This window comes from Salmo trutta, chromosome 40, assembly GCF_901001165.1.
Source record: "Salmo trutta chromosome 40, fSalTru1.1, whole genome shotgun sequence".
Classification (NCBI taxonomy): Eukaryota; Metazoa; Chordata; class Actinopteri; order Salmoniformes; family Salmonidae; genus Salmo; species Salmo trutta.
The window spans coordinates 17,059,525-17,084,893 of NC_042996.1; the positions used below are offsets into that span (position 1 = coordinate 17,059,525).

A 25,369-nucleotide genomic window follows, 5' to 3' on the forward strand; every position below is an offset into this window, starting at 1 on the left:
ACAGCCTCTCCCCTGTCTAGCGCTTGTGTTGTCACCCCCTGCTCCAGCATGGACCTTGGAGTGACCCATCGTCAACGCCACAACCCTGTTGACAGCATCTGTCGTAAGCTGCAGACCATCCAGCGGCACGACCGTGAGTTTAACCCCTCCTCGCCCTTCCAGATCCCAAAGTTCACGTCCAGCAGCTACGACAGCCCCCAGTCCGGCCTGCGCCGCAACCTGGAAGTCATCCTGAAGAAGCGCGAGAGGGAGGGGATGTTAACCCCCAAGGGTTCACCCCAGCTTCCCAGGAGCTCCCACTGTCCCAACTCCGCCCCAGCCAACCACACCATGAACCCCCCAACCCCAGTCAATGCTAAGTTTACCATAACGAGTAATCCTGGGGAGTGGACGGGGGTAGGGGTGGGGTTAGGAGGGCAAGGGAGAGGATGGCAGAGAAACTGCTCCACCCCAGCTGTCCAGACTGGAGACACTTTTTTCAGCTTCTCTCGTGGTCACCGGTTTACTCAGCCTGAGGTGGGGACGTTGTCTGACGGCAGTGAGAGGCACAGGACCCCTTCTCTGTCTCACACTCACACACCTGCACATAGCCTGCTGTCCTACAACCTCAACTTCTGCTCGTCGGACTCCACGGCCAACCTGCTGCAGTGTGAGCTGCCTTACCCGGCCCTGGTTGTCAAGAGACTGTCCATGGGAGACGGTAAGGGGAGTACACACACTCACTGTGGGAATACGAAAGCACTGCTCAGTTCTTAGTGAACAATTACATCAATGATAGACTATTGATCACAAGAGGTTAAGAGCATTCCTCAGGCCTCTCCCACACTCCTTTCCATTCGCCATCTCTTATGTCACACACCAGTATGTACATTTTATTATGTTGCCTCAAGGAATGTTATGCAACTGACAGAAGAACAATCATGTTTATTGGCCACTGATGTCGGCTGATGAAGTGGCCATTGGCCAGTGTAGTTACAGAAAGAGTGTGTGTGTGTGTGTGTGTGTGTGTGTGTGTGTGTGTAGGAGCCATGTCCTCTGAGAACCGGAAGGAGATGGCTGAGGTCAGTCTGATCTGTGAAGAGGATTTACTAGACACCATTTTCCACGTTTGTGACAGCCAGCGCAGAGGTACGCACTCGCTCACATACAGCATTAAACTCTCAAAGTATCAAATATATACTGAGCACAGAAGTACACTCAAAATATCAAATCTTGCACATTGTGGAGTACACACTCTTCTATCCCGACTCACCGTATTGAACACTAATAGTATGAGGCACAATCTAATACACACACTCACCGTGATAACGTTTTGTTAAAAAGGCGGTCAATAATTTACTCCACTGTAGTGTAGCCAGTTCTGCTTTCTTTTCTTTGTTTCTAAAGCAGTCAATGATGTGATACAAGTGCTCTAGATTCCCTGTGGGTGGTTGTCTCTTCACAGTCCTGTTTTGTTTACTAAAAGCTGTTACTGAAAGAACCTCAGGCGGAGGAAGGAGATTGCTCTGACGCCTGGGGAGGTCCCTTACCATGCTAGTCACCAGACTGACCACAGTAACCCAGTAAATGACTATGGTAAAGACAGTAACCTGGCCCCCTCCTGCTCCTTCAGGTAAGGTGTACGTGTCTCGTATCGTGGACTACCTGCGTCACACCACCAGCCGTGGTTCTGAGGACAGCGGGCTGGAGGACCTGTGTAATATGCTGGACCCGGAGCACAAAGATGTCTCCATAGACCTGGACACCTACCACGCCATCATGAAGGAGTGGATCGATGACTGCAGAAATAATGGGTACTGGAGCTGTTTTCTGTGTCCCCCCCCCCCCCCCCCCCAAATGGCACTCTTCCTTTTTATTGTGTACTACGTTTGACCAGGGCTCTGGTCAAACGTAGTGCGCTACATAGCAGTGCATGTCGTCTTGTCCCACTTTTGCCTGTACGTGGTGCTGTGTTCTAGTTCAAATGGGTACCACATTTGCAGCCGAATATTCTCATCAAAGAGCTTGTTGTCTATTAGATAAGCTTTTGTAACTTTTGTGTTGTAACAGATGCATTCCTGTGTGTGTGTGTGTGTGTGTGTGTGTGTGTGTGTGTAAGCCTGTGATATTGTGTGGCTATGTAATGTCATGTTTCTGGGTGTCTGTCTCCTTGTCCTCACCACAACCACAGGGACGACACCCCAGAGGACCTGACTCAAGAGTCTGTCAGACTCCGAGACAGCCTGTCAGGTGAGTTGATACAGACATACAGTGCCTGCAAAAGTATTCATCCGTTTTTCCTATTTTGTTGCATTACAACCTGTAATTTCAATGGATTTTTATTTGGAATTTATGTAACGGACATACACAAAATTGGCCAAGTGAAATGATTTTTTTTTTTTTTTTTGTACTTTTTTTTAACGGAAAAGTGGTGCGTGCATATGTATTCACCCCCTTTGCTATGAAGCCCCTAAATAAGATCTGGTGCGACCAATTACCTTCAGAAGTCACATGATTAGTTAGATTGCACACAGGTGGACTTTAAGTGTCACATGATCTCAGTGCATATATACACCTGTTCTGAAAGGCCCCAGAGTCTGCAACACCACTAAGCAAGGGGCACCGCCAAGCAAGCGGCACCAAGGAGCTCTCCAAACAGGTCAGGGACAAAGTTGTGGAGAAGTACAGATCAGGGTTGAGTTCTAAAAAAAAATATCCGAAACTTTGAACATCCCACGGAGCACCATTAAATCCATTATTAAAAAATGGAAAGAATATGGCACCACAACAAACCTGCCAAGAGAGGGCTGCCCACCAAAACTCACAGACCAGGCAAGGAGGGCCTTAATCACAGAGGCAACAAAGAGACCAAAGATAACCCTGAAGGAGCTGCAAAGCTCCACAGTGGAGATTGGAGTATCTGCCCATAGGACCACTTTAAGCCGTACACTCCACAGAGCAGGGCTTTATGGAAGAGTGGCCAGAAACAAGCCATTGCTTAAAGAAAAAAAATAAGCAAACACGTTTGGTGTTTGCCAAAAGGCTTGGGGGAGACTCCCCAAACATATGGAAGAAGGTACTCTGGTCAGATGAGACTAAAATTCAGCTTTTTGGCCATCAAGGGAAAACACCTCATCACCCTGAACACCATCCCCACAGGGAAGCATGGTGGTGGCAGCATCATGCTGTGTGGATGTTTTTCATCGGCAGGGACTGGGAAACTGGTCAGAATTGTATGATGGATGGCGCTAAATGCAGGGAAATTCTTGAGGGAAACCTGTTTGTCTTCCAGAGGTTTGAGACTGGGATGGAGGTTCACCTTCTAGCAGGACAATGACCCTAAGCATACTGCTAAAGCAACACTTGAGTGGTTTAAGGGGAAACATTTAAATGTCTTTGAATGGCCTAGTCAAAGCCCAAACCTCAATCCAATTGAGAATCTGTGGTATGACTTAAAGATTGCTGTACACCAGCAGAACCCATCCAACTTGAAGTAGCTGGGGCAGTTTTGCCTTGAAGAATGGGCAAAAATCCCAGTGGCTAGATGTGCCAAGCTTATAGGTACATACCCCAGGAGACTTGCAGCTGTAATTGCTGCAAAATGTGGCTCTACCAAGTATTGACTTTGAGGGGGTGAATAGTTATGCATGCTCAATTTCAGTTTTTTGTCTTTATTCTTGGAACCTGGAATTAAAAAAAATCAATTTTAATTCCAGGTTGTAATAGGAAAAATGCCAAGGGGGGTGAATACTTTCGCAAGCCACTGTATAGTCTGTCAGACTCCGAGCCTGTCACAGACATAAAGGAGGCATTAGAGGACTAATCAGAGAAACAGATGACTGTTGTGAGGGGTGACGGTTTTCTCTTGTACCATGCCTCCAAGTAGCTCTCTCTCTCGCTCCACCACTCACTCACTCTCTTACACACACACACACACACATAATGTCTCATCATTTTAGCAAGTCAATGTATTTTCTCCCTCATTCTCTCTTTAAGCATAGACCACTTCTCTCACTCATCTCTCTCCTCTCCGTCAGCTAAGAGGTCTGTCCTGCTGAACATGACCTCAGGCAGTCTGGAGGCATTTGGAGGGGAGGTGTCACGAGCAGATCTGTAAGTAATGCTCGTGTTCGTGTGTGCGTGCAATTGTCCAATTTGACATTTGACTAACCGTATTTTACCCTGTATGTAACTGTTTTTCTCCCCAGTGAGACGTCAGACCTGGTGTTCTGTGTGACCGACCTGCAGTTCAGTAACCAGAAGCTTCAGGAGGAGGTGAGGAAGCTGAAGCAGAATGTGGAGACCATGGAGGACCATAACCAGAAACTAGCAGAGGAGAACGAGGAGCTCAAGTCCCAGGCCAGACTGTATGGATTATACACACACACACAGTCACGCATACACATACTTTTGAAATGCATGCCTTCCTATTCCACCTTCTCTCAATTGAACCTCCTATTAGGCCCCACATACTCACACCCAAGTATAACGTCCCTCTCTCCCCCCTGTAGAGGCCAGCAGCTGGCCCAGAAGGAGAAGATGTTGAAGGATGAGGTGGAGGAGATGAAGATGAGTCTGAGCTGTACAGAGGAGGGTAGAGCCAGGGCCTCGGCTCAGACCAAACATATGGTACATATACACTCACACACACTTCTTCACTGTCATGCTGTTCAACTATCTACACTGAACAAAAGTATAAACGCAACAATTTCAAAGATTTTACTGAGTTACAGTTCATATAAGGAAATCAGTCTGTTTTTAAATTTGTTTTATTTTTTATAAATTCATTAGGCCCTAATCTATGGAATTCATATGACTGGGAATACAGATTTCAATATGTTGGTCAGATACCTTAAAGAAAAGGTGGGGGTGTGGATCAGAAAACCAGTCAGTATCTGGTGTCACCACCATTTGCTTCATGCAGCAAGACAAATCTCCTTTGCATAGAGTTGAGCAGGCTGTTGATTGTGGAATGTTGTCCCACTCCACTGGAACACGCTGTCGTGTACGTCGATCCAGAGCATCCCAAACATGCTCAATGGGTGACATGTCTGGTGAGTATGCAGACCATGGAAGAACTGGGACATTTTCAGCTTCCAGGAATTGTGTACAGATCCTTGCGACATGGGGCTGTGCATTATCATGCTGAAACATGAGGTGATGCAGCTGAGTGGCACAACAATGGGCCTCAGGATCTCGTCACGGTATCTCTGTATTCAAATTGCCATCGATAAAATGCAATTGTGTTCATTTGTCCATAGCTTGTGCCTGCCCATATCATAACTCCACCACCATGGGACACTGTACACAGCGTTGAAATCAGCGAACCACTCGCCCACACAACGCCATACTCTGTCGGCCATCTGCCCAGTACAGTTGAAACCAGGATTCCTCCGTAAAGAGCACACTTCCCCAGCGTGCCAGTAGCCATCGAAAGTGAGCATTTGCCCACTGAAGTCGGTTACGACTCCGAACTGTAGTCAGGTCAAGACCCTGGTGGGGACTACGAGCACGCAGATGAGCTTCCCTGAGAAGGTTTCTGAGAGTTTGTGCTGACATACTTCGGTTGTGTAAACCCACAGTTTCATGTGTTTGGTCTGGGACTATCCCGCAGGTGAAGAAGACCGGATGTGGAGGTCCTGAGCTGGTGTGGTTACACGTGGTCTGCGGTTGTGAGGCCGATTGGACATACTGCCAAATTCTCTAAAATGACAGAGGTGGCTTTTGGTAGAGAAATTAACATAAAATTCTCTGGCAACAGCTCTGGTGGACATTCCTGTAGTCAGCATGCCAATTGCATGCGCCCTCAACTTGACACATCTGTGGCATTGTATTGTGACAAAACGGCACATTTTAGTGGCCTTTTATTGCCCCCAGCACATGGTGCACCTATGTAATATCATGCTGTGTAATCAGCTTCTTGATATGCCACACCTGTCAGGTGGATAGATTATCTTGGCAGTGGAGAAATGCTCACTGCCAGGGATGTAAACAAATCAGTGCACAGAATTTGACAGAAATACGTTTTTTTTTGTGTGTATGGAACATTTTATGGGATTTTATTTCGGCTCATAAAACATGGGACCAACACTTTGCATTTTATATTTTTGTTCTGTGTATATTGAAAATAGGTGCTTCAACACAGTTGAGGTTCCTGAGTTCATTTAGGGTCATCTATAAAGATGCTGGACAGGCCATTATTTTGGCTTCCATGGCTATGCCACCATAGGATGATGATGCCCCTGTCCACAAGGCCCGAGTGGTCACTGAATGGTTTGATGAGCATGAAAATAATGTAAACCATACGCCATGGCCGTCTCAGTTACCAGATCTCAACCCAATTGAACACTTATAGGAGTTTCTGGAGCGGCGCCTCAGACAGCATTTTCCACCATCAACAAAAACCCAAATTATGGAACTTCTCGTCGAAGGGTGTCGCATCCCTCCAATAGCGTTTTGGACACTTGTAGAATCTACGCCAAGGTGCACTGAAGTTGTTCTCTCATTTTGGTGTTTCCTTTGGCTGTTACCTGTATCCAACTAACTATACAACGTCCACAGTCATACTAACTCAACATCTCCCCAACAGGAGAGAGAGAACCAGAGTCTGATTGTAAAGATGAGCTGTCTTCAGGATGAGGTACTGGATACCTTTCTCTCTGCACACAGAACCCCTTTCAGCAAGATCTACATTGATCTTGGGTCATTTCATTACTTTATCATGTATTTAATTGGAGGCATCTTAAAGGCACCTCAAGTGCTTCTGTGGTTGTCATTCCTTTTAATGAGACATTTTGATTTGGTGGCGAGTTATCAGGATTGTGCTCTCCGACCAATCAGTGTCATTGATCAGTTAAGTGCTTACTAGGGAGAAACAACCACAAAGCAGCAGGACTATCTGCTTCCCCTGGGAACTTCCTGTCTGCTTTTTTTCCAGGATCTAGGACAGTTTTTCTCCAACCCTGGTCCTCTAGTACCCACAACAGTACACAGTTGTGTTGTAGCCCTGGACAAACACACCTCATTCAACTCATTGAGGGCTTGATGATTAGTTGACAAGTTGAATCAGGTGTGTTTGTCCAGGGTTACAATATAAATGTGTACTGGAGGACCTGAGTTGGGAATCACTGATTTAGGAAATGCCATTCCATGGCTATCTACTCTAATGTACCTCGTCCACTTTTAACTGACATGGTAGGGTAAAATAAGGCATCTCTTTTGGGTAGAATTACTCATCTCTCTCACCCCCCCCCCCCCCCCCCCCCCCCCCCCACACCTGTGGACTAGAACATCAAGGTCACCATGGAGATGGATGACCTCCAGAAGAGGATAATTGAACTGTGTGACCTAAACGCTGAGCTGCAGGTGGGTCCACATAACTATATTGAACAAACTATATTGGACAAGCTATTGTACCTTTTGAGGAAATAAGTGATTCAAGGTAGGCAACTAGAAAGCGGTTTCCTGGAAACAGATTAAGCCTAGTTCTCAACTTTAAAAAAATCACTTTCAATTAAGATTCTCCATTTAGAATGCTTCTTAGTCCAGGACTAGGCTTAATATGTTTCTGGTCAACTGTGCCTAGAAGGAACGGCTGTGTGAATGTTTGTTTTGCCTTTCATGGTCTTCTGAAAAGTCCTGGAGTGCAGTGCTATGGACCTACATAACTGGCCTTTAGGATCAAAGTGATCCCCACACCTGCTCCTGATTGGTCTGTGTGTTGTGGATGAGTGCCCGTGGTGTCATGGTAATGTCTGTTCTCTCATCCACAGGTCCATAATCATTCCTTTGATGCTGTCGTGAGTGAAAAGGAATCCCTCATATTCCAGGTCAGTATCATCTGAATAAAAAAACAAAGCATTTCTTTCTAGTACTTTTTGTTCAGTATCTGTTCAGTTATGAATAAAGATGGGACATTGTTGTAGTTGGGCTGTCCCCTACTGCACATTCTCTATGATAACACGGCTGTACAAAGCGAAAGTCACATTGTAGATTGGGTCCTGAGATCAGTAATACCCCAGGCTTCAGGGCATGGTCTGTTCTGTTCATTCATGACTGTACATTTAGAATGTTTTCAGAGACATTGTCCTGGGGGAAATATGATATTATTTATGACAATCAAGAATATTGCTGTCATGTCTCCCCTCTACAGAAGTGCAGACAGATTGAGGAGCTGAAGGCTACAGTGGAGGAGTACTCGTCAGTCACAGAGGTGAGGAGGCTGTCTGGAAATCATTACTCTATCCCAAATCTCCCCATAGCCCCTACTCCCATGCACTAGATCATAAAGGAGTGGATGTGTACAAGCAGCAACGCTGTACCCCCCACTGCTCTGAACTGCCGACCAGAGAGCTCTGCAAAATGATTTGTCTCTCTCTCAGCAGAGCCCTATGGATATGCATGTCTTTCTGTTTATCTGTCAGCTGCAGTGAATATGTATTAGCTGCAGCAGTAGTGGTGTTATCTAACCGTGTTTGATGTCTGTTGTCTCTGACAGCTGTTGAGAGCAGACAAGACCAAGCTGGAGAGCCAGATACACATGATGCCGCCAGACATGGCAGTGTAAGTACACTGTACTAGAGATGGTGCCCTGACTGTTCTAGTAGCAGGATTGGGGAATGCTGTGTATTCTGTTGTTTAACTATGTCCTTTTGTCTTCGTAGTTTGATTCTGTTTGGGTCCCTCTCCCGTGCGCACTCTCTGTGGGATCTTTTTTTTTTGCATTCTCTTATTGTCTCTCGCTCTCCCTCTTGCAGTGCAGGTATCTCCCTGTCAGTGGCGTACAGGTTGAACCACAGCACTTCAGGATCCCTGCAGACAGAACTGGCCCTTGCTCAAGCACCTCCGGAGGTTAGTTAAATATATCCCCTCGTTCCATGTTTGCAGCCTGTGAATTGAACACCCACTCTCTGTTTAAGTATGCTCACACCTTTGAGAACCAATCCACTGTATTCACCCAAAACATCAGCTCCAGGGACTTTATTATGCTATAGTTTACTGACGCCATCAGCCTATCTGCTTCAGGGTTAATGACCAAGCCGTGTTTTATTTCCAGGGTGCGGCATGTGTGTCGCCGCTGAGCTTTGCATCTGTGCTAGATGAGACTCTGGACAGGGAGGTGTTCCGGCTCCTGCAGGGCCCCACACCTGACCAGATGTCCCTGGAGTTCAAGAGCCTCGTCAACAAACTGGTAGTCTATACAGTAGATACAGCAGACATTGTACACTATAGATACAGCAGTCCTGATAATTCATTAGGTATCTTCAGCCCTTACTGTCCTAATTATGCACTCAAAACACTATGCAGGGACTGGTATCTAACCAGCACACATTTCAAAAGCAAGAAGAAGCATGAAAAACTACTTTTTGTGCATCTATGATGGCATTGTTCTATGATTGTGGTGTAGATGCATGACTCATTTTCTTCCGTAGAGAATTGATTAGTACTTAAAGTAGTTACATTGATAGCCTGAAACACAATTGTTTTTCTGGTTGTTTTCAGAAGAGAGATTTTAAGGACGAGGGCCACTCCATCTTGTCAACACTCAGAGGACTCATACACCACTATGGAGGACCAGGGGCTAGTAAAGACCCCAGACTGCAGGTGAAGGGCATACACACACTATCTCGATCTCGCGCACACACTCTCGCTCTCCCTCTCTCGTTCTCACTCCTTCTTTCTGTCCTCTCTTCCCATCTCGTTCTTTCTCTGTCCTCGCTCTCTTCCCCTCTCATTCTCTTACTCGCTCTCTCCCTCATTCTCTCACTATTTTTCTATTTCTCTCTCCACTCACTCACTCACTCACTCACTCTCACTAGAGAGCCATTCGAGTGGATGTATTAACCCACTATCCAGCTCAGTGGTAGAGGAGGATGTTACTGAGTCACTCTGTACCAGAGAACTCTCTGTAGGTGTGTGTGTGTGTGTAGGTATCCTGGGGGGTCACACATATGTACCAAAGCAGAGGTTGGTATTTCTCTAGGTTCAGAGATTCAAGAGAAGAGAGCAAATACCTTTTGGTTTTCCATTATATTGCTTTTCACTTATCCTGTTCTTTCAGATCAGTGCAGAATGCAGATCAAGGAAAGGAGCAATTAGGCTATTGAGATGCCACCTACTGAGTTCAATGTGGAGAGTAGGGAGGAGTTTGAGCTGAATAGGACTCTCTGCTCGTAGCTTTTAGAGGATTACATAATATGGCTGTTCTCTCTCTCTCTCTCCTCTCCAGAGATCCCTAATCTACAATGTTATATAACTATCTCTATCCCATCAATACCTATTAATGCAGCGTGGCTTAGTTAGTGTGCTGTAGTGTAAATTCAGTCTCTCGCAACACACACACACACACACACACACACACTTGCTCTCTCTCATACGGTCTTTGACACCTCCCTCTGCCACCCTCTCTCTTTCATTCCCCCCTCTCTCCCTCCCTGTCACTCTATTCACTCCCTTTCCTCTCTCCCACCTCCTTTCTCTCTCCAATCTGCATTCGTCAGACATGTCCACAGTAAACATTCTTCTTGAGTAAAGAGTGCGTGCAGTAGTGTCACTGACTGTGACCAAGAGATGGACATACTTTACGTCTAGTACCACTGGATAGGCTGCCTGAGACCCTGTAGCTCCAGGAAGAGGCTGACTCCCTGCCCTTTCTCCCCCACAGGCAGTGCAGTCTGAGCTGGATCAGAGGAGGACAGAGTGGGGCCTCAGCCTGGAGCAGTTGGACCAGTACACCGACTCCCTGGAGAAAGAACTGATCAAGATGGCCAACAGCATAAGGAGGTCCCGCACTGAGATACTACACCTGTCGGTCAGGTGAGTGGGGGTTGAGTGTGTGTGTGCTTGCCGGTTGGAAGTGAGGGTCAAGAGGAACTGGTGCTGCTTTTCTCTCACTGGTCAAGTAAATTTTGCGGGTCTTGTATAAGAAAGGGTTTCAGTGTGGAGGGAGGGGCTGTCATTGTCTAAGAGAATACAGACTCTGTACAGGAGGGATCTAGGGCGGAATCTGGTCATATTTGGTTGCTCTCCTGAAGTCTGTGCTCTGGGTCTGACTGGGTGACCTCTAACCTGTGTAAGTAGTGGTTGGGTCCTGGCCCAGTATGGCTCTGTCTGTAGCTGCCTCACTGCCACGTGGACCCGTTCCACACTGCCGCCCTGCTGTGGAGGATAAAAGGGGGAGGAGGGGGCCGTTATCAGGCCAGGCTGTGGGAACGTTGTCTGGGCTGCCAGCTGTGCACAGGCTCTCTGGACTAGTCTGGGACTGGATGTTAGGAGCTGTCTGATACTGGAAGTTAGGAGCTCTGGAGAGCCCCTATCATCCTAGTACAGGCTGGGCAACAGCAGCATGGGACACTGCATGTGCCTGCGGATTGGGTACAGTATGTTATGAACCTTTCACTACGCTGTCAATGGGCTGGGTGAGAGTGATGAATCTGTTAATTTGCATTGTAGTCACTGGATGCATGATTGCCGGGGTTTCGGAAGTATTTGTGGCTAGTGACCCTTTTTTATTGTTGATGTTTTTGGGAGTGTGTTGCTTTACGTGTCTGTCTGTGTAAATGTGTGTAATTTATGTGGGTCCGTCCGTGCAGGGTTCAGGAGCAGGAGAATCAGAAGCGGCAGCTGCGTGAAGAGTTGGACCAGCTAAATACCCCGGGGGACAGCAGGGAGGCCAGCTGCCAGACCCCTGACGAGAACACACAGGTAGGAGAGCGGGAGATGGAGGGAGGGAAGAGGTAGACGGGACAGCAGAGAGGCTAGCTGTGAAACCCCTGATGATCCACAGGTAGGACTAATTGAGATATGGGGGAAGAGGTGTCCCCTGTGTGCCCCAGATGGCATGTAGCTTTTGAAGATCTGTAGAATATCTTGTAGAAAGATGGTATGGGAGAAGGATGTTGGGTATAGTGGATATTGGGCTACTGTTATGACACAGGCATTGAGAGCCATGGAGCATAGCAGAGAATAGGAGTCGGATTCAGATGGTGAATAGTTGTATAACTTTGGAGTACGTTTTCCATCCAGATGGAGATGCTGTTTAATAGAGACGCTAAAGGATGGAGTGGGAGGCTGAGTGGACACTTTGAACACTTTCTGATCAGGAGAAATATTTTCTGTTCTGTGACGTTAATTTGTGAGTGCCTTTATTGTCTATTATCGGCCATAGGCACATATCTAGGATCAGTTTACCATCTCCCCAACCTTAACTATTAGGGAGGAGAAACACACAATTGATCTTAGATCAGCATTCCCGGGAAAATGTAACTTCATCGTACATTTACATTTACATTTAAGTCATTTAGCAGACGCTCTTATCCAGAGCGACTTACAAATTGGTGCATTCACCTTAAGATATCCAATGGAACAACCACTTTACAATAGTGCATCTAAATCTTTTGGGGGGGGGGGGGGGGTAGAAGGATTACTTTATCCTATCCCAGGTATTCCTTAAAGAGGTGGGGTTTCAGGTGTCTCCGGAAGGTGGTGATTGTACTCCATGTTTGATTTTCTGTTGAACTCTGAAATCTCACATTAGCATTTTGAACAGGCTCCATTTTATGTATATATCTATCCTTTGTTTAAGTAGGGACAGATGCAATTAAAACATTGACACATTGAATAAACAAGTGTAACTTTATCCTACTGTTTTTGTGTTCATTAGCCTTTTTAGACAGTTTTCCCTGCACTCCTGTGCTTCTACGTGTTCTTTGGTGTCTAGGCAGAGTTACTGAAAAACCTCTTTCTGCTAATATGAAAAATGCTTTAGAAATAGATTAGATTCCCTGAACAGGTTTTAATTCAGTTAATTTACTTTGTCAGGCTGGGGAGGACCTGGACTGGGACGAGGAGTTTGTCCTTCAAGGCTTCCTGAAGAATGAGGGGGTGGAGACGTACAGGGACTTCAAGAGTCAGGAGACGGGACCGACGGAGGAGGACAGACTGACAGAAAGAGGGGACCAGCCTGGAGAAGGGGAGGTTGGGGAGAGGTGGACTGTGGTGGGGGGAGAGGGACCAGAGGGGGGACTGAGGGGGATCTCCCTTCTCTCTCCTCTCTCGGAACAAAGTGAACCCGACCAGACGGAGGGAGAGGATCTGAGAGGTGAGTGAGTAGGATTCCACAGATTAGTAATGACGATATCCTGTTATAACTCCATATTGGGCTGTATTTTAGTGAGTTTACAGGAGTTTCTGTAAGGTCTTTCTCTGGTTCTGGGCTACTGAAACACTGGGTAAACCAGGGGTTAGTGAGTCCGTCAAAAGCCTGTGTGGATTACCCCTGTAATCCTTGGAGTCACAGAGCACTAAGCCACCCTTGAAGAACCAGCCCCAGACACCCACACAGCCCTCTGGGGTTTGTGGCAAGGACAGCCATAGATGGCCAGGGTCTCCAGCTAGGGACCTCTTAGTGTGTGTCCTGGTTAAAAGCCCCTAGACGGCCCAGTCTTTTGTCTGTGTGTGGCTGTTTGTTGGCAAATCTTCTAGGCCCCAGCCTTCTATGGCCAGGTGTTAAAGTAATCCAAACCCAGTGGAAGTGGTCTCCCTGCATCACTGGCTGTCAGAACCCAAATAATGTGGCTATTATTGCCTCTAAACCCACTCTAACACAGACAGGGAGTTTAATGGGCTAATAATATGGTCTAAGATGGTAGTGGGTGGGGCTTAGTTTGACCTTGCCAGTGACCCCAGCTGAATATCACGGAGATGATTTTCAACTTTAACTAATTAGCTTTTCTTCTTCCTTCCGGTCTCTCTCCCCCTTTCTCTCCCTTTTTTTTCTCTCTCAGAAACCACAGTGGCAACAGACAGTGACCAGAGGGTGAACGGTCTACCCCCACAGGTAGATGGCAGTCTTAAAAACCTAGAACTCTGTATGTAACCTTAATGTGTCAGTGTGCTTTAAAGCTATTCTCTGGATTTGTTTTCTGGTTGTCCACTCCAGACTTGACTGGTGGTTGTTTGTCATATAAAAGAATTGGTGTTCATTTGAGTAGAACCCCCACCTTGGAACATTGCTTTGAATGGGGATGTCCCTTCTAGTATGTAGATCTACGTAGTCGTTGGAGTGCATGTGACCGTATGTGGCGGTGATAGTTTTAAGAGGCCACTTCTTCCTTTGGTGCTGGTGGGCAGGAAAAGGGGGAATGGTCATAGGCCCCGTTCAAATACTTTGAACATGCATCCTTCCCTCGCCTCTTCCTTGAATGAATCAACGATCTATCCTGATCACTTAGGTTTTGTGTAGCTTTTACCAGTCCTGTCATGTCTGATCAGTGACCACTCCAAGGAAACGACAGAGTAAGGAAGCATTTTAAGAGCATTGGAACAGGAGCAGAAGTGTTAACCACACCTCGGTGAATAGACAACAGGACGTGGACCAATCTGGGCTGGAACACACTCTCTTTCCATCTTCCTCTTTCATACTTTTTACTTTCCTCCCACTTGACATGACTCACACAGCCTTGCTTTTATTCATTAGTTCAAGATAGACTAAATGGAATGGCTCATCTTCTGAAGTCGAGCTTTCTTAATCGGATCGATAGGGAATGGACAGTGACTGATAGAGGTGATGTAAGAGGTTGTTTTATATGCTTTGTTGGGTAAGCAAAGGCACTGTTGCTTTCCAGTCTATCGCTGCATCCTTTCCCATTAACTGAATGGACAGGTGGCTGTTATGTATTGATGCTCGTCTGTTGATCATATTCATACTTTTTCTTTCTTTTTTAAATGATCTGTATGTGTTGTGCCTCAGGGTGCCAAACTACCAGAATGCTTTGGGCTTGAGGACGCCCACCAGCATGCTGTTGACACCGAGGAGCATCCACTCCCTCCCTCCCACTCTTCTCTATCGGGTAAGACCAACTCTCTCTTCCTCCCCTCTGATCAGTCTTTCTCTCTCTGCACCATGTAATCCCTGACTCTCTCTAGCCTGCAACTACAGCAAATTAGTATCTCTTCATGCATTCAGTATATTTCATTGAGTTGGATGGCCCTCTCCAATGCTGTTTCACTTATGACTCCTCCTCACCCTTTTGTCCAGATGCAATGAGCCCGGACACCATAGTGCCCCTTCTTCAAGACACACCTCAGCCTGGCTCACCAGAACACGACAGGACCATCACTGCTGGGAACAGTCCACCCCCCAGGCTGGCTGAGATGGTATCTCCCAGCTGCACTTACCCTGTGATGGATGAGACCATTTTACTGACTGGCAGGTGAGATCAGAGCTCTGTGGCTTTTACAGTACAGTTGTACGTTCGGTGGGAGTGCACTGTAGCATGCTTCTCTTCCTCTCTGGACACATTTGCCAGTCAAATGAGTGTTTTTCAAGTTGAATGAGGGAAATGTTGGCTGTGTAATTGGGCCCCTTTAGCGATACTTTGCATACCCACGATGCACCTGTAATCGGGGCTGGGGCAGTGACTTTGCTCTCATAGGTTTGCGCAGTCAGTCAGTGACCCCAGCTGCTTCCTACTATCTGAGAGAGATGAGCGCACCCCAAAACATTTATCATTTCTCTGGTTGGGCTCCAAGCAACACATACTGACCTTTCACCTTTCTCTCGGAGTCAGCCCCCAGCAGACAGACGGCAGTGAAAGAGGAAAAGGAGAGGACATCACCACCTCGACCAATATGAGTGACACACAGGTCAGTACAATACACAGGAAGTATTTTACTGATGGGAAAACTAACTTCCTCCATTGACAGTCACAGCTACTGTGACACCATCTCTCGCCACTTGACTTCCCCTTTTCTATCGTTCTCTTTCCCTCTTTTACTCTCTCTCTGTTCATTCTCTTCCTAGTTGGGCTGAGTGGCGCTGTGTTGTGGATGGGATTGAGGGGTATGGACGGGCTGGTCGGCTGAGGGCTGTGCCAAGAGAGGGGGGGTTAGGTTGGAGGGGGACCCATGGTCCCTCCCTCCTGTGAGTATTCTGCTCCAGTTGCTTCACTGCACTGTACACTTTGCCAAGGGAGGCAAGTATGACTTATTTGGTTCCTTCATCCAGATATTGTACATAGGATGTTATGTCTGTGTAATAATAGTCTTTGTTTATGTGTATACCGTTGTGTAGTCGACTAAACTTTTGTCTATATTTTCTGAGCCGGTTTGTGTGTGGTTATTTCAGTGTTGTCCCAGGGGTTAGCTGTGAGTCCATCGACAGAGACAGACTTGCTATTTCTGTTATTCCAGTCTCCTGCTCTGTGTAGGCACAGTGGGGTGGCACTCCCAGAGGGAGCCAACATATTTCTTCGAATAGTTAAGAGTGCAGGTTTTATTTGTCTGGGGTGAGGATTAGCATTTAGAGCTGGATCTGTGTGTCAGTTTGGTAGACTGGAGAGTAGTGAAAGAGCAGGTAGCCTAGCGGTTAGAGCGTTGGGCCAGTAACCGAAAGGTTGCTAGTTCGAATCCCTGAGCCAGGTAAAAAAATCTGTCTGTGGGCTTGAGCAAGGAAGTAAACCCTAATTGCTCAAGGGTCACCATTGATAATGGCTGGCCCTGACTGTGACCCAACTCTCTGAGGGTGTCTTGGGGAGAAAAAAACAGGAGAAATAAGCTATTATGTTTCTGTTTGTAGGCTAGTAATCAAGTTTGACTTATGTGAGTTTATAAAACTCAAGTCAACTATAAGGATTAACAACCATGACTGGGAAATTACAATATTTTCCCCCAATGTCGCACTAATGCAATTCCACAAAATATACAACATGTACAGCAGCAGATTGGCCAAAAAATTAAATGTCACATTATCCAAGCAGGTTGTTGCACGGAAGCCTAACATGTATACGTCACACAGTCGCCATAAATTAAAATCACACACATAATTGACACTGCCGGACTGCACACAGAGACCCGAACGCAGTTTACAGGTTGCGTTATCAAAAGCATGTCAAAATACCGCTAGAACCTTTCCCGGCTTCACTGCGCTGTCTCCTATTGCTGCCCATATGAGAGCTTCCGTAGAGAATGTAGGATCAACAAATGTTATGAGTAGATATGGATATTTGTTTTTAGAGTTGATCCCCCAATTTAAGATGCCTTGAAATGTAAACAATTTCCTCATCTCTCTGTTAATCATGAGCTGACCTGCTATCTGCATAATCAACTCGATTTTTCCAAATAGAAGATATTATGTAATTTAGTTGGTTATCTAGCAAGCTCAGCGACTTTGGTGATTTGACTTTTGTTTGACTGCCGTTGCAAAGTTTGTATGATTCAAAAACGCTTTTAGCCTTAGCCTACTCAGTGTGCGTCCTGAGCGTGCTGTGTCGCGATGGCCTAGCCTACTACTGAAATGCGCTGAATTAATTGAGGAACATAAAAAACGCTCCGAATTCATGAGCGGCTGTTTTGCAATTCACAACAATGTCATTGGCGATCAGAGTTACTCTATCATTACTATTATTATTATTATTATCATCAGTTTCACTTACTGTGAAATCTTTACATAGGCTAGTGGCGCAGCCAAGCCGGCAATGTGGTGGCGCACAGACAATCTTATTTTGGGAGAACCCTGGTATAGTGAGTGACTAAATGTTGGTTTAAAACTGTTTAAATAGGCACTTCCGATTTTGACCGGTATTTCCTGGGACTCTCGGGATAAATATGAATTATTCCCGATATTGAACACTTAATGACACACAGCAACATCAGCTTAGTCATTCTGGCAGTTATTCAGTAGCAGGAAACGAAGACACTGGCGTTATTGGCCAAATCTTCCTGACATCACCCTGTTCGCTTATAAATTATGCAATGTCCTGGACTGGTTGTTGCATGAATAAATGCAACCACCTTGGATTGTTCTGTGTCCTTGCTTCTGAATAACCGTTTTGTTTAGATACATGGGTTGTGTAGAGTTTAAAAGCTTCATAGATAATACATAAAAGGGATCTGGATCCATCTGTTTTGCAGTGAGATTTGAGTTTGGTTTTTATAGTGTCATTCTCCTCTTGATTGTTATGCACAGTTCCATTACCCAACAACCACTCATAGCATAGCTCTGCGCTCAAGTATCCAGCTTTATATAGTCTAGTGCCTTCCGCTCTTACCTAGCTGTAGTGTGTTCTGTATTCCACCGCCCCCACTACTTACTGCCCTGCCAGTGTAAATGCGTTGTACACACACACACACACACACACACACACACACACACACACACACACACACACAGCTGCTCTCCACCAACCAGCACATTATGTAAGAAATGAGCATTCTCCATCCCATCCTTTCTATTCACTGTACAGAGCAGAGATAACATTCTGATGCCATGGGACAGGTACGGTACGCAATTTTGCGCACGTGTCACTCTTTTTAATCGTTAACTTCCTCTGACGAGTGATGCTGAAAGTATGTTACAAGGCCACTTGCATTCATCTCTCCTCTTTTTTTTTCTCTCTCTCTCTCTCTCTCTCTCAGAAGCAAACCAAGGACCAGTTGGCTGAGAGAGTGTTAGCAGAAGACAGGTGAGTGTATACATGATTGTCCTAGTTACATGTTGGAAGTGGTGTACTTTTCTCTGACGTGTGCTGAGATGTATTTTTTGTTAGGAGGTTAATGTTGACTTTGTTTGAAATGTTTAGAACGTTACTCTTGCTTTTGGTTGTGATGGAGACACACGGTAGTGATAACGGCAAGTTGTGCAATTGTTTTGGCATGGTGGAATTGCTGCAGCGCTCTGTAATGTGTGTGTGTGTGTGTGTTCGTTCCAGCACCAGCCTGTTACCAGTACTGGAGGAGGAGGAGGACACACAGGAGTCGGTGGTGCAAGTGCCTACAGTGGAAGTGGACTTGTCAGGTAGGAGGAAATACAGGAGCTATGGCCTCCTGCCAACTCTGTGTGTGTGTGTGAGGGAGGGAGAGGGCGTGCGTTTGCATGTGTGTAACACTTCTTTCACTGGCTCTACAGGGACAGTTAGTCTGGCAGGGGACAGAGGCTCTCAGACCATGGATGGACTGAATGTTGCGCCCACTGACCCATCACAGGGTCCAAGGGATGCTACGACGCCTGACCCCTCAGGAGCCAAAATGGACTCCCTGGTTCTCAGGAGCAAGTTCAAGAAGGAACTGGTATGGCTCCCTGTCTCAAATGGCACCCTAATCCATAGTGCACTACAAAGAGTTCTGATCAAAAGCAGTGCACTGATCATTTGAGATGAGAGCTCTGTGATAGTGAGAAATTTGCATAAATAGTATGATGACCTTGTGAAAATGTTGCCTTTTCTGCCTGATGTGGGAGTGAAATTTTTTTCACTTAAGTCGACTCTGTGCTTATCAACACAGGGAAGCACTTCACAGCGCTCTGGCAGAATGGATGATGGTACTACAGTATGCATAGCTAGATCTGTACAATGTGACATTAATTACTGGATACAGTCTGTTAGAATCGAGTTTGTGTCTGGGGCGGTGGATAGCAGTGAGACAGAAGTGTGTGTACAGTGAGGGAGAGTGTGTGTGTGTGTGTGTGTGTGTGTGTGTGTGTGTATACGGAGTGTGTAACGTTCACCACAATCATCCAGGAGCTGTCTCGCAGTATGGATGTCATCGAGGAAGGGAAGGTACAAGAGGACCAGAGTGAAACCAGTGTTACCACAGAGAAGGACAGTGAGTTAACCCCAGATACCTCCGCTGATAACGTTCCTAATATTTTAATACTTGTCTAATTACTGACTGAAGTCAAAATTAAATTGTCACGCTGTGTGATTGATTAGAAAAACTATATCGATCTCTTTCTATTGTAAAAGAGAGATCAATAGCAAGACAAATGTTTCGCTCTCTCTGTTTCTCTCTGTGTCGTACCAGTTGAAACCTCTGTTGTTTCTGAGGACTCAACTGTAGGGGACAGAAGCAGGTAGGCTGCTCAACATACAGGACCTCATATTTTAGAGATGCATTGCAAGATAATATAAATGCTGTTTTCTAGTGACACATACTGTAATACTCTGTTTTCCTCATTGCAGCCTGTCCCCTAACGACAAGGAGATTGAGGTAGTGGTAAGCTTTCCAACCTTTTCTTTCTCTTGATTATCTCTCTGTATGTACCGTAGAGTTAAGGCTGTGTTGTCTATCTGCCAGACGGAGTTCCAGCGCCTGTCCCTGGGCTTTAAGTGTGACATGTTCACCCTGGAGAAGAGGCTGAGGCTGGAGGAGAGGTCACGGGACCTGGCAGAGGAGAATGTCCGGAGGGAGGTGTCCAGTTGCCAGGGACTACTACAGGTGAGAGGGAGGGACTAAGTAGAAGGGAGACTTCAACCACATGTAAAGGGACAGGTTGAAGAGGGAGACACGAGTGAGGTGTCCAAATGTAACTGTCAGGACCTGCTACAGGTGAGGGGTATACAATTTCCTTTTTACCTTCCTCGTGTCTGCTCTTCCCAGGCCCTGGCCCCTCTTTGTGAGGATGATAACCAGTCTATGGACATCATCCAGAGACTTCAGAAGAACCTGGACATCCTCATCCAGGCCATGACCAGAGTGTCCAGTCGCTCAGAGATGCTGGGCGCCATACACCAGGTACAGTACAATTTGAATTGCGTGCTTTGTCCCCCTCTCTCCTCACCTTTTGAGAGTCATGTAGGTAGACGGTGTAGGTCGGCGTCTGTGTGACGTCTCTCTCCCCCTCCAGGAGTCTCGTACAGGCAAGGCAGTAGAGCTAATGATCCAGCATGTAGAGAACCTGAGGAGGATGTACACTAAGGAACACGCTGAGCTCACTGAGCTGAAGGAGAACATGCTGCAGAACGAGAGGTCCTTCGGATCCCACTCTGGAGGAACACACTCAGGTGAGGAACACACTCAGGTGAGGAACACACTCAGGTGAGGAACACACTCAGGTGAGGAACACACACCTCTATCTTATGTTTCTTTCTAATACTGAATATTTTTCCTTTTAGATGATTTCAGAGGCAAGAAACAATCTGGAGCAACGTCCTATAAGGTAGGTCAGCTTAGGATCAGTGTATATGATAATGTGCTGCTGTTTTAGTCACTGTAGTAATCACTGTCTGCATCTGTACACTCTTGTATTGTTTCCCTATTCCTCCTTTCCTCAGGCATCAGCCCGACGGGTCAGCATAGCAGCTATCCCCCGGTCCGGTGGGGGAGGGGGACCCATGCATTTTGACATGCCTAACAAACCACAGGACACCACAGAGACGGAGGCGGAGAGACTCACCCGCAGATCTCCCTGGTAGGTAGACTACAGCACTGTGTGGAGGGAAATGGGGAGTTGTTGAAGAATATTTAAAACGCAGTCTTGACCCTGTTTTGCAAAACAAACACCATTCTGATTTCCGAGGAAGAAATTTGCATCTAGGTGTTTGTAAATTAGGGGCCTTTGTTAAAACATGACTTGCGGGCTGTGTAGTCCGTGTTGTGTGGAATGTGACGTGTGGATTGTGTATGTATGTGGCGTGGTTACAGGAATGTGACAAGGAAGAGCACAGCGCGTCCTCCTCTAAAGCGCTTTGTTAGCTCCGGGGCTTGGGTTGAGACTGACGAGCCCTCACTCGTGATGCTGATGAAGGGGTAAGGGCTGATATCGGCTGCGTGGCAGAAGCACGCGCGTGTCTCACTTTACCTCAACCTGAAAACAAACATTCTGCATTTAATTTGCCCAACCATGTACTGTATGTGTGTATGTAACAAGTCTGTAGGAGAACAACCTGCGTACATAACAGGCGCATGTGAAACATTGATTGCAGAGTATCTGTGTGCATGCCCTGACCATGTATGTAACAAAATGTTGAGACCTAAGTGTGTGTTGTGTGAGACATGCATTAGTGTCGGTATGTATTTTTGTGTGTGAACCGTGCATGCCCACCCTGTCCCACAGGCCTGCCTACGACGCAGACTCTCCTTCAGATGAGGAGAGGAGAGAAGTGCCTGTTCAGAGGAAGTCCAGTCTCACTGAGCTGGGCAACAAAATCACTGCCCTGATTATGCCCAACAAGACGTTAGTAGTGAACCAACCACTAGTGTTTTGCTATCATCTACAGCCAGGCAGCACTGCTTTTTACTGCTGCGTAGCTGGTTAGGCTTAGTAGCTTCTCTGCCGCTCCTGAGCCTTATACACTTTTCACACCATTGTGCCCACGTGAACCATACTGTACTGTGCTGGCTCAGTTTTTTCCGTCAACTACTGTGGATGCGTAACGAGGCCAGAGCAGTACAGCTCGGCTTGGCTCAGTAGTGTGAAAAGGGTTCTAGATGCTGTAGCCTGGATTCCTGTCTGTTGTCTGATTTAGCCAACTGCTTGACAAATGTAAAGCGGTTGGTTAAATCATAAGCACATCTGGCTTCCAGGCTGTGCTGCTTTAGGTCCAGGGGGCAGACTCTGGTCCAGATTGACTGGGCAGAAAGACCGGTGTAAACAATGTACCTGGTCTGGAGCGAATGCTTTGTGAATCTGGCCCTTGGTCTCTGAGACCAAGCAGTCTCTGGACGTGTGGTTCTGGTTTCTGCTTCAACCAAACTCTCCTTCAGCTCTAATCTCTTCCATCCATTCCCATCAGGAGAAAGTGTGCCTTTGTCCTGTGGAGTGTATGTGGGACATGCGTTGCCTCGCCGCTCAACATGCTCTAGTGCTGTCTTTCTATTTTCTGTGTACCAGGTGTGTGCTACAGAGAACGCTTTGGAGTGGTGGTCAGTCAACGCCGCTAACAACATCCTAACTTAGCCTAGGCGCCAGTCTGTTTCTGCATCGCTACATCACTGCTTTGGGAAGACAGACAGCTGGCTAAAGCAGACTGACTGTCTCATCCAGACATTAGCTTGACTTCGGCGTCCATTCTAAATCGTCTCTTTCCCTCTCTCCCACTCTTTCTCCAGTCCCATCCTGGCAGAGCAGGCCGCAGCAGCCCCGTGTTTGGCCTACTCCTCCCGGCCTGCGTCTGCAGCCAGCGGGTCCCGGGGACTGTGGCTCTGGCTGGCCCTAGTAGTGGTCCTAGCAGGCCTCCTGGCCCTCCTAGCCAGCCTGGTGCTGCAGCCGGCCGTGGATGGAGCGCCTGTGGGGACCGGGGACTCCTGGGTGACCATCCAGCAGCTCCTGTGGCCCTACACAGGGCTGAGGCATAACGGACAGCCACCGGTTTAGAGGGGCTGTGGCCCCAACAGACAGGGATGGACGGGCAGGCTTCTGGCTATGGTCAACCCCTGGAAGGTCTTCTTCTGCAACTTGAACCATCATGTGTGTTAGACTAGTTAGTGTGTGAAGACAGGAGCAGTCGGTGTGTTGGTACTGGGGCTACTGAACACTGACCACCACAGATTTCCTATTGATGCCCGGAGACATTCTACAGCGCCGTTACGGAAAGGGGATTGTAATGTTGTTGGCCGTTGTATATGTGAGCACAATGTTGACCAATCAAGTCAAGGACACCAGCATTGGGCTGTCCAATCATGTAATAGACTTCAGCGCATACTATCCAATCACGTCACACCTTTTTTGAGCGTTTGTTGGTCCATCATCCTATGGACATCAACATGCTTGCTCATGGACAGTGGATTTAGCCGTTTTTACTTTTTAAAACACATTTCATAGTATACTTCTGAATCTATTATGGCATTTGCGGTTGCCTGAAGAGGCCACCATTTTAACAATTAAAATGCAATTTTTTTTTATGTTTAATTTATCATTTGACAGCGTTAGACTGTATCTATTATAATGCGTCTTTTTGTTATAACCAGCGTTTTGTTACAAACTCATGCAAATGTTTTTTACTCTACTTTAAGTGCTCACTTATGAAATTCATCCACTTTTGTATGTTCCAAAGAGGGAGTCAAACTTTACACAATAAAGGAACTTTATTCTACAGAAATAAGCTTTGTGGTTTTACATGAGGGTCCATCTGTTGTAAGGGTTAAAGTTCAGTGAGCAGTCTGTCATACCCATGGTGTTCCGCACAGAGTAGGTTGAAGTTGCCGCTAACCTCTGATATACATATTCCCCCTAATGGTTAAAGTTATGATCGGGAATAGTTACATCTGATCCTAGATCTGTGGTTGTTGGCTACTCCGACATAGAGCTTGGGGGTCTAGTATCTACTGTAGTCAGGAGTATGTGAGAGGCCGTGTGGCACGCAGCAGTCTGTGCACGGCCTCGACGAACAGGTGGTGAGAGCGTCGTTCCTGTCCGGCGGGGGACATGCCGTCTCGGAGCATGTGCAGGAAGGTGGAGTGGAACTCGCTGCCGGGGTCCAGCTCTGGAGAGAACGCCTCACTGTGTTCCTTGATCCTCAGCCTTTGGCTCCTCCGGGCCCCCAGCAGGTACACACACCACGAGTCCTCTCGGACCGGGACTGGGTCCAGGTGCTCACACACCTGGGAGAGAGGTTAATCCTACTGTACACATTCTACAACACACACACCACGACGACACTGGGATGGCTGCTAGGTGCTCTCACACTTTGAAGAGAAGGTGTCAATATCCTGTCCATCTACACGGACAAAGTACTATGCAGGTGCAAGGAAATGTCAGTACTAGAGGTGAATCTCAATCAAATTTAGTCTGTCCAGTCAACCAGCTCAGTGTATGCACTGCAGCTCTTTCCTGATTCTGAAGCTACTTCTGTTACTTTCTGGGGAGGTCCTCTATCCAAGGACTCTTCCTCAGTGTGTGTGTGAGGATGTGAGTGTGTTTAAACAGTATGCATCTTTAGGTGTGAGTGTACCTGCAGCACCAGATGTTCGTGCCCACACTGCGTGTTCCACTGGCTCCAGGAGAAGGCGAAGGCAGAGGAGAGCAGGGCCATCTGTTCATACACAGTGTGTTCTAGCAGAGGGTCCTGGAGAAAAGGTTAATGTTATGACAAGCTTTTCAACTCAACACCATTTAAGCCTAACCAGATTTTCAGTTCAACATATTTTTTTAGAGGGTCCTACAAGGGAGAAAGATACCGCATCAGACGTTGCTACACCCCAACCTATCAATCCCAATCTACTGTAGTTTTCACACAAACTTTCAAAAAAAGAAACGTCCCTTTTTCAGGACCCTGTCTTTCAAAGAATTTATAAAAACCCAAATAACTACACAGATCTTCATTGTAAAGGGTTTAAACACTGTTTCCCATGATTGTTTAATGAACTATAAACAAACATGCACCTGTGGAACAGTTAAGACACTAACAGCTTACAGACGGTAGGCAATTAAGGTCACAGTTATGAAAACTTAGGACACTAAAGAGGCCTTTCTACTGAACCTGGAAAAACACCAAAAGAAAGATGCCCAGGGACCCTGCTCATCTGCGTGAACGTGTCTTAGGCATGCTGCAAGGAGGCATGAGGACTGCAGATGTGGCCAGGGCAAAAAATTGCAATGCCCGTACTGTGTGATGCCTAAGACAGTGCTACAGGGAGACAGCACGGACAGCTGATCGTCCTCGCAGTGGCAGACCAC

At 46.7% G+C, this 25,369-nt stretch overlaps 2 protein-coding genes across 2 annotated transcripts in view; one reads left to right on the top strand and one right to left on the bottom strand.

Moving 5' to 3' along the window:
- Nucleotides 1-23,795, top strand: lrmp (lymphoid-restricted membrane protein). The gene is made up of 37 exons (XM_029742053.1): nucleotides 1-700; nucleotides 1,024-1,128; nucleotides 1,613-1,793; nucleotides 2,171-2,229; nucleotides 4,017-4,092; nucleotides 4,188-4,346; nucleotides 4,491-4,608; nucleotides 6,569-6,619; nucleotides 7,267-7,344; nucleotides 7,752-7,808; nucleotides 8,132-8,191; nucleotides 8,477-8,541; nucleotides 8,736-8,829; nucleotides 9,035-9,169; nucleotides 9,481-9,582; nucleotides 10,643-10,794; nucleotides 11,571-11,682; nucleotides 12,799-13,078; nucleotides 13,764-13,816; nucleotides 14,431-14,547; nucleotides 14,729-14,828; nucleotides 15,017-15,191; nucleotides 15,549-15,624; nucleotides 18,394-18,440; nucleotides 18,687-18,772; nucleotides 18,884-19,044; nucleotides 19,494-19,578; nucleotides 19,777-19,825; nucleotides 19,935-19,962; nucleotides 20,050-20,190; nucleotides 20,353-20,487; nucleotides 20,600-20,756; nucleotides 20,868-20,911; nucleotides 21,027-21,163; nucleotides 21,397-21,501; nucleotides 21,809-21,928; nucleotides 22,804-23,795. Exons 1-37 carry the CDS (start codon nucleotides 49-51, stop codon nucleotides 23,066-23,068), a joined length of 4,617 nt encoding a protein of 1,538 aa, XP_029597913.1. The 5' UTR covers nucleotides 1-48; the 3' UTR covers nucleotides 23,069-23,795.
- The window catches only part of dnai7 (dynein axonemal intermediate chain 7), a 12,708-nt gene continuing 11,098 nt past the window's right edge, over nucleotides 23,760-25,369 (bottom strand). The window contains exons 16-17 of the mRNA XM_029742475.1: nucleotides 24,645-24,758; nucleotides 23,760-24,294 (exon numbers count right to left, since the gene is read on the bottom strand). Of these exons, the coding sequence (XP_029598335.1) occupies nucleotides 24,025-24,294; nucleotides 24,645-24,758 (384 nt within the window). The 3' untranslated portion in view covers nucleotides 23,760-24,024. The remainder of the gene's footprint in view (nucleotides 24,295-24,644; nucleotides 24,759-25,369) is intronic.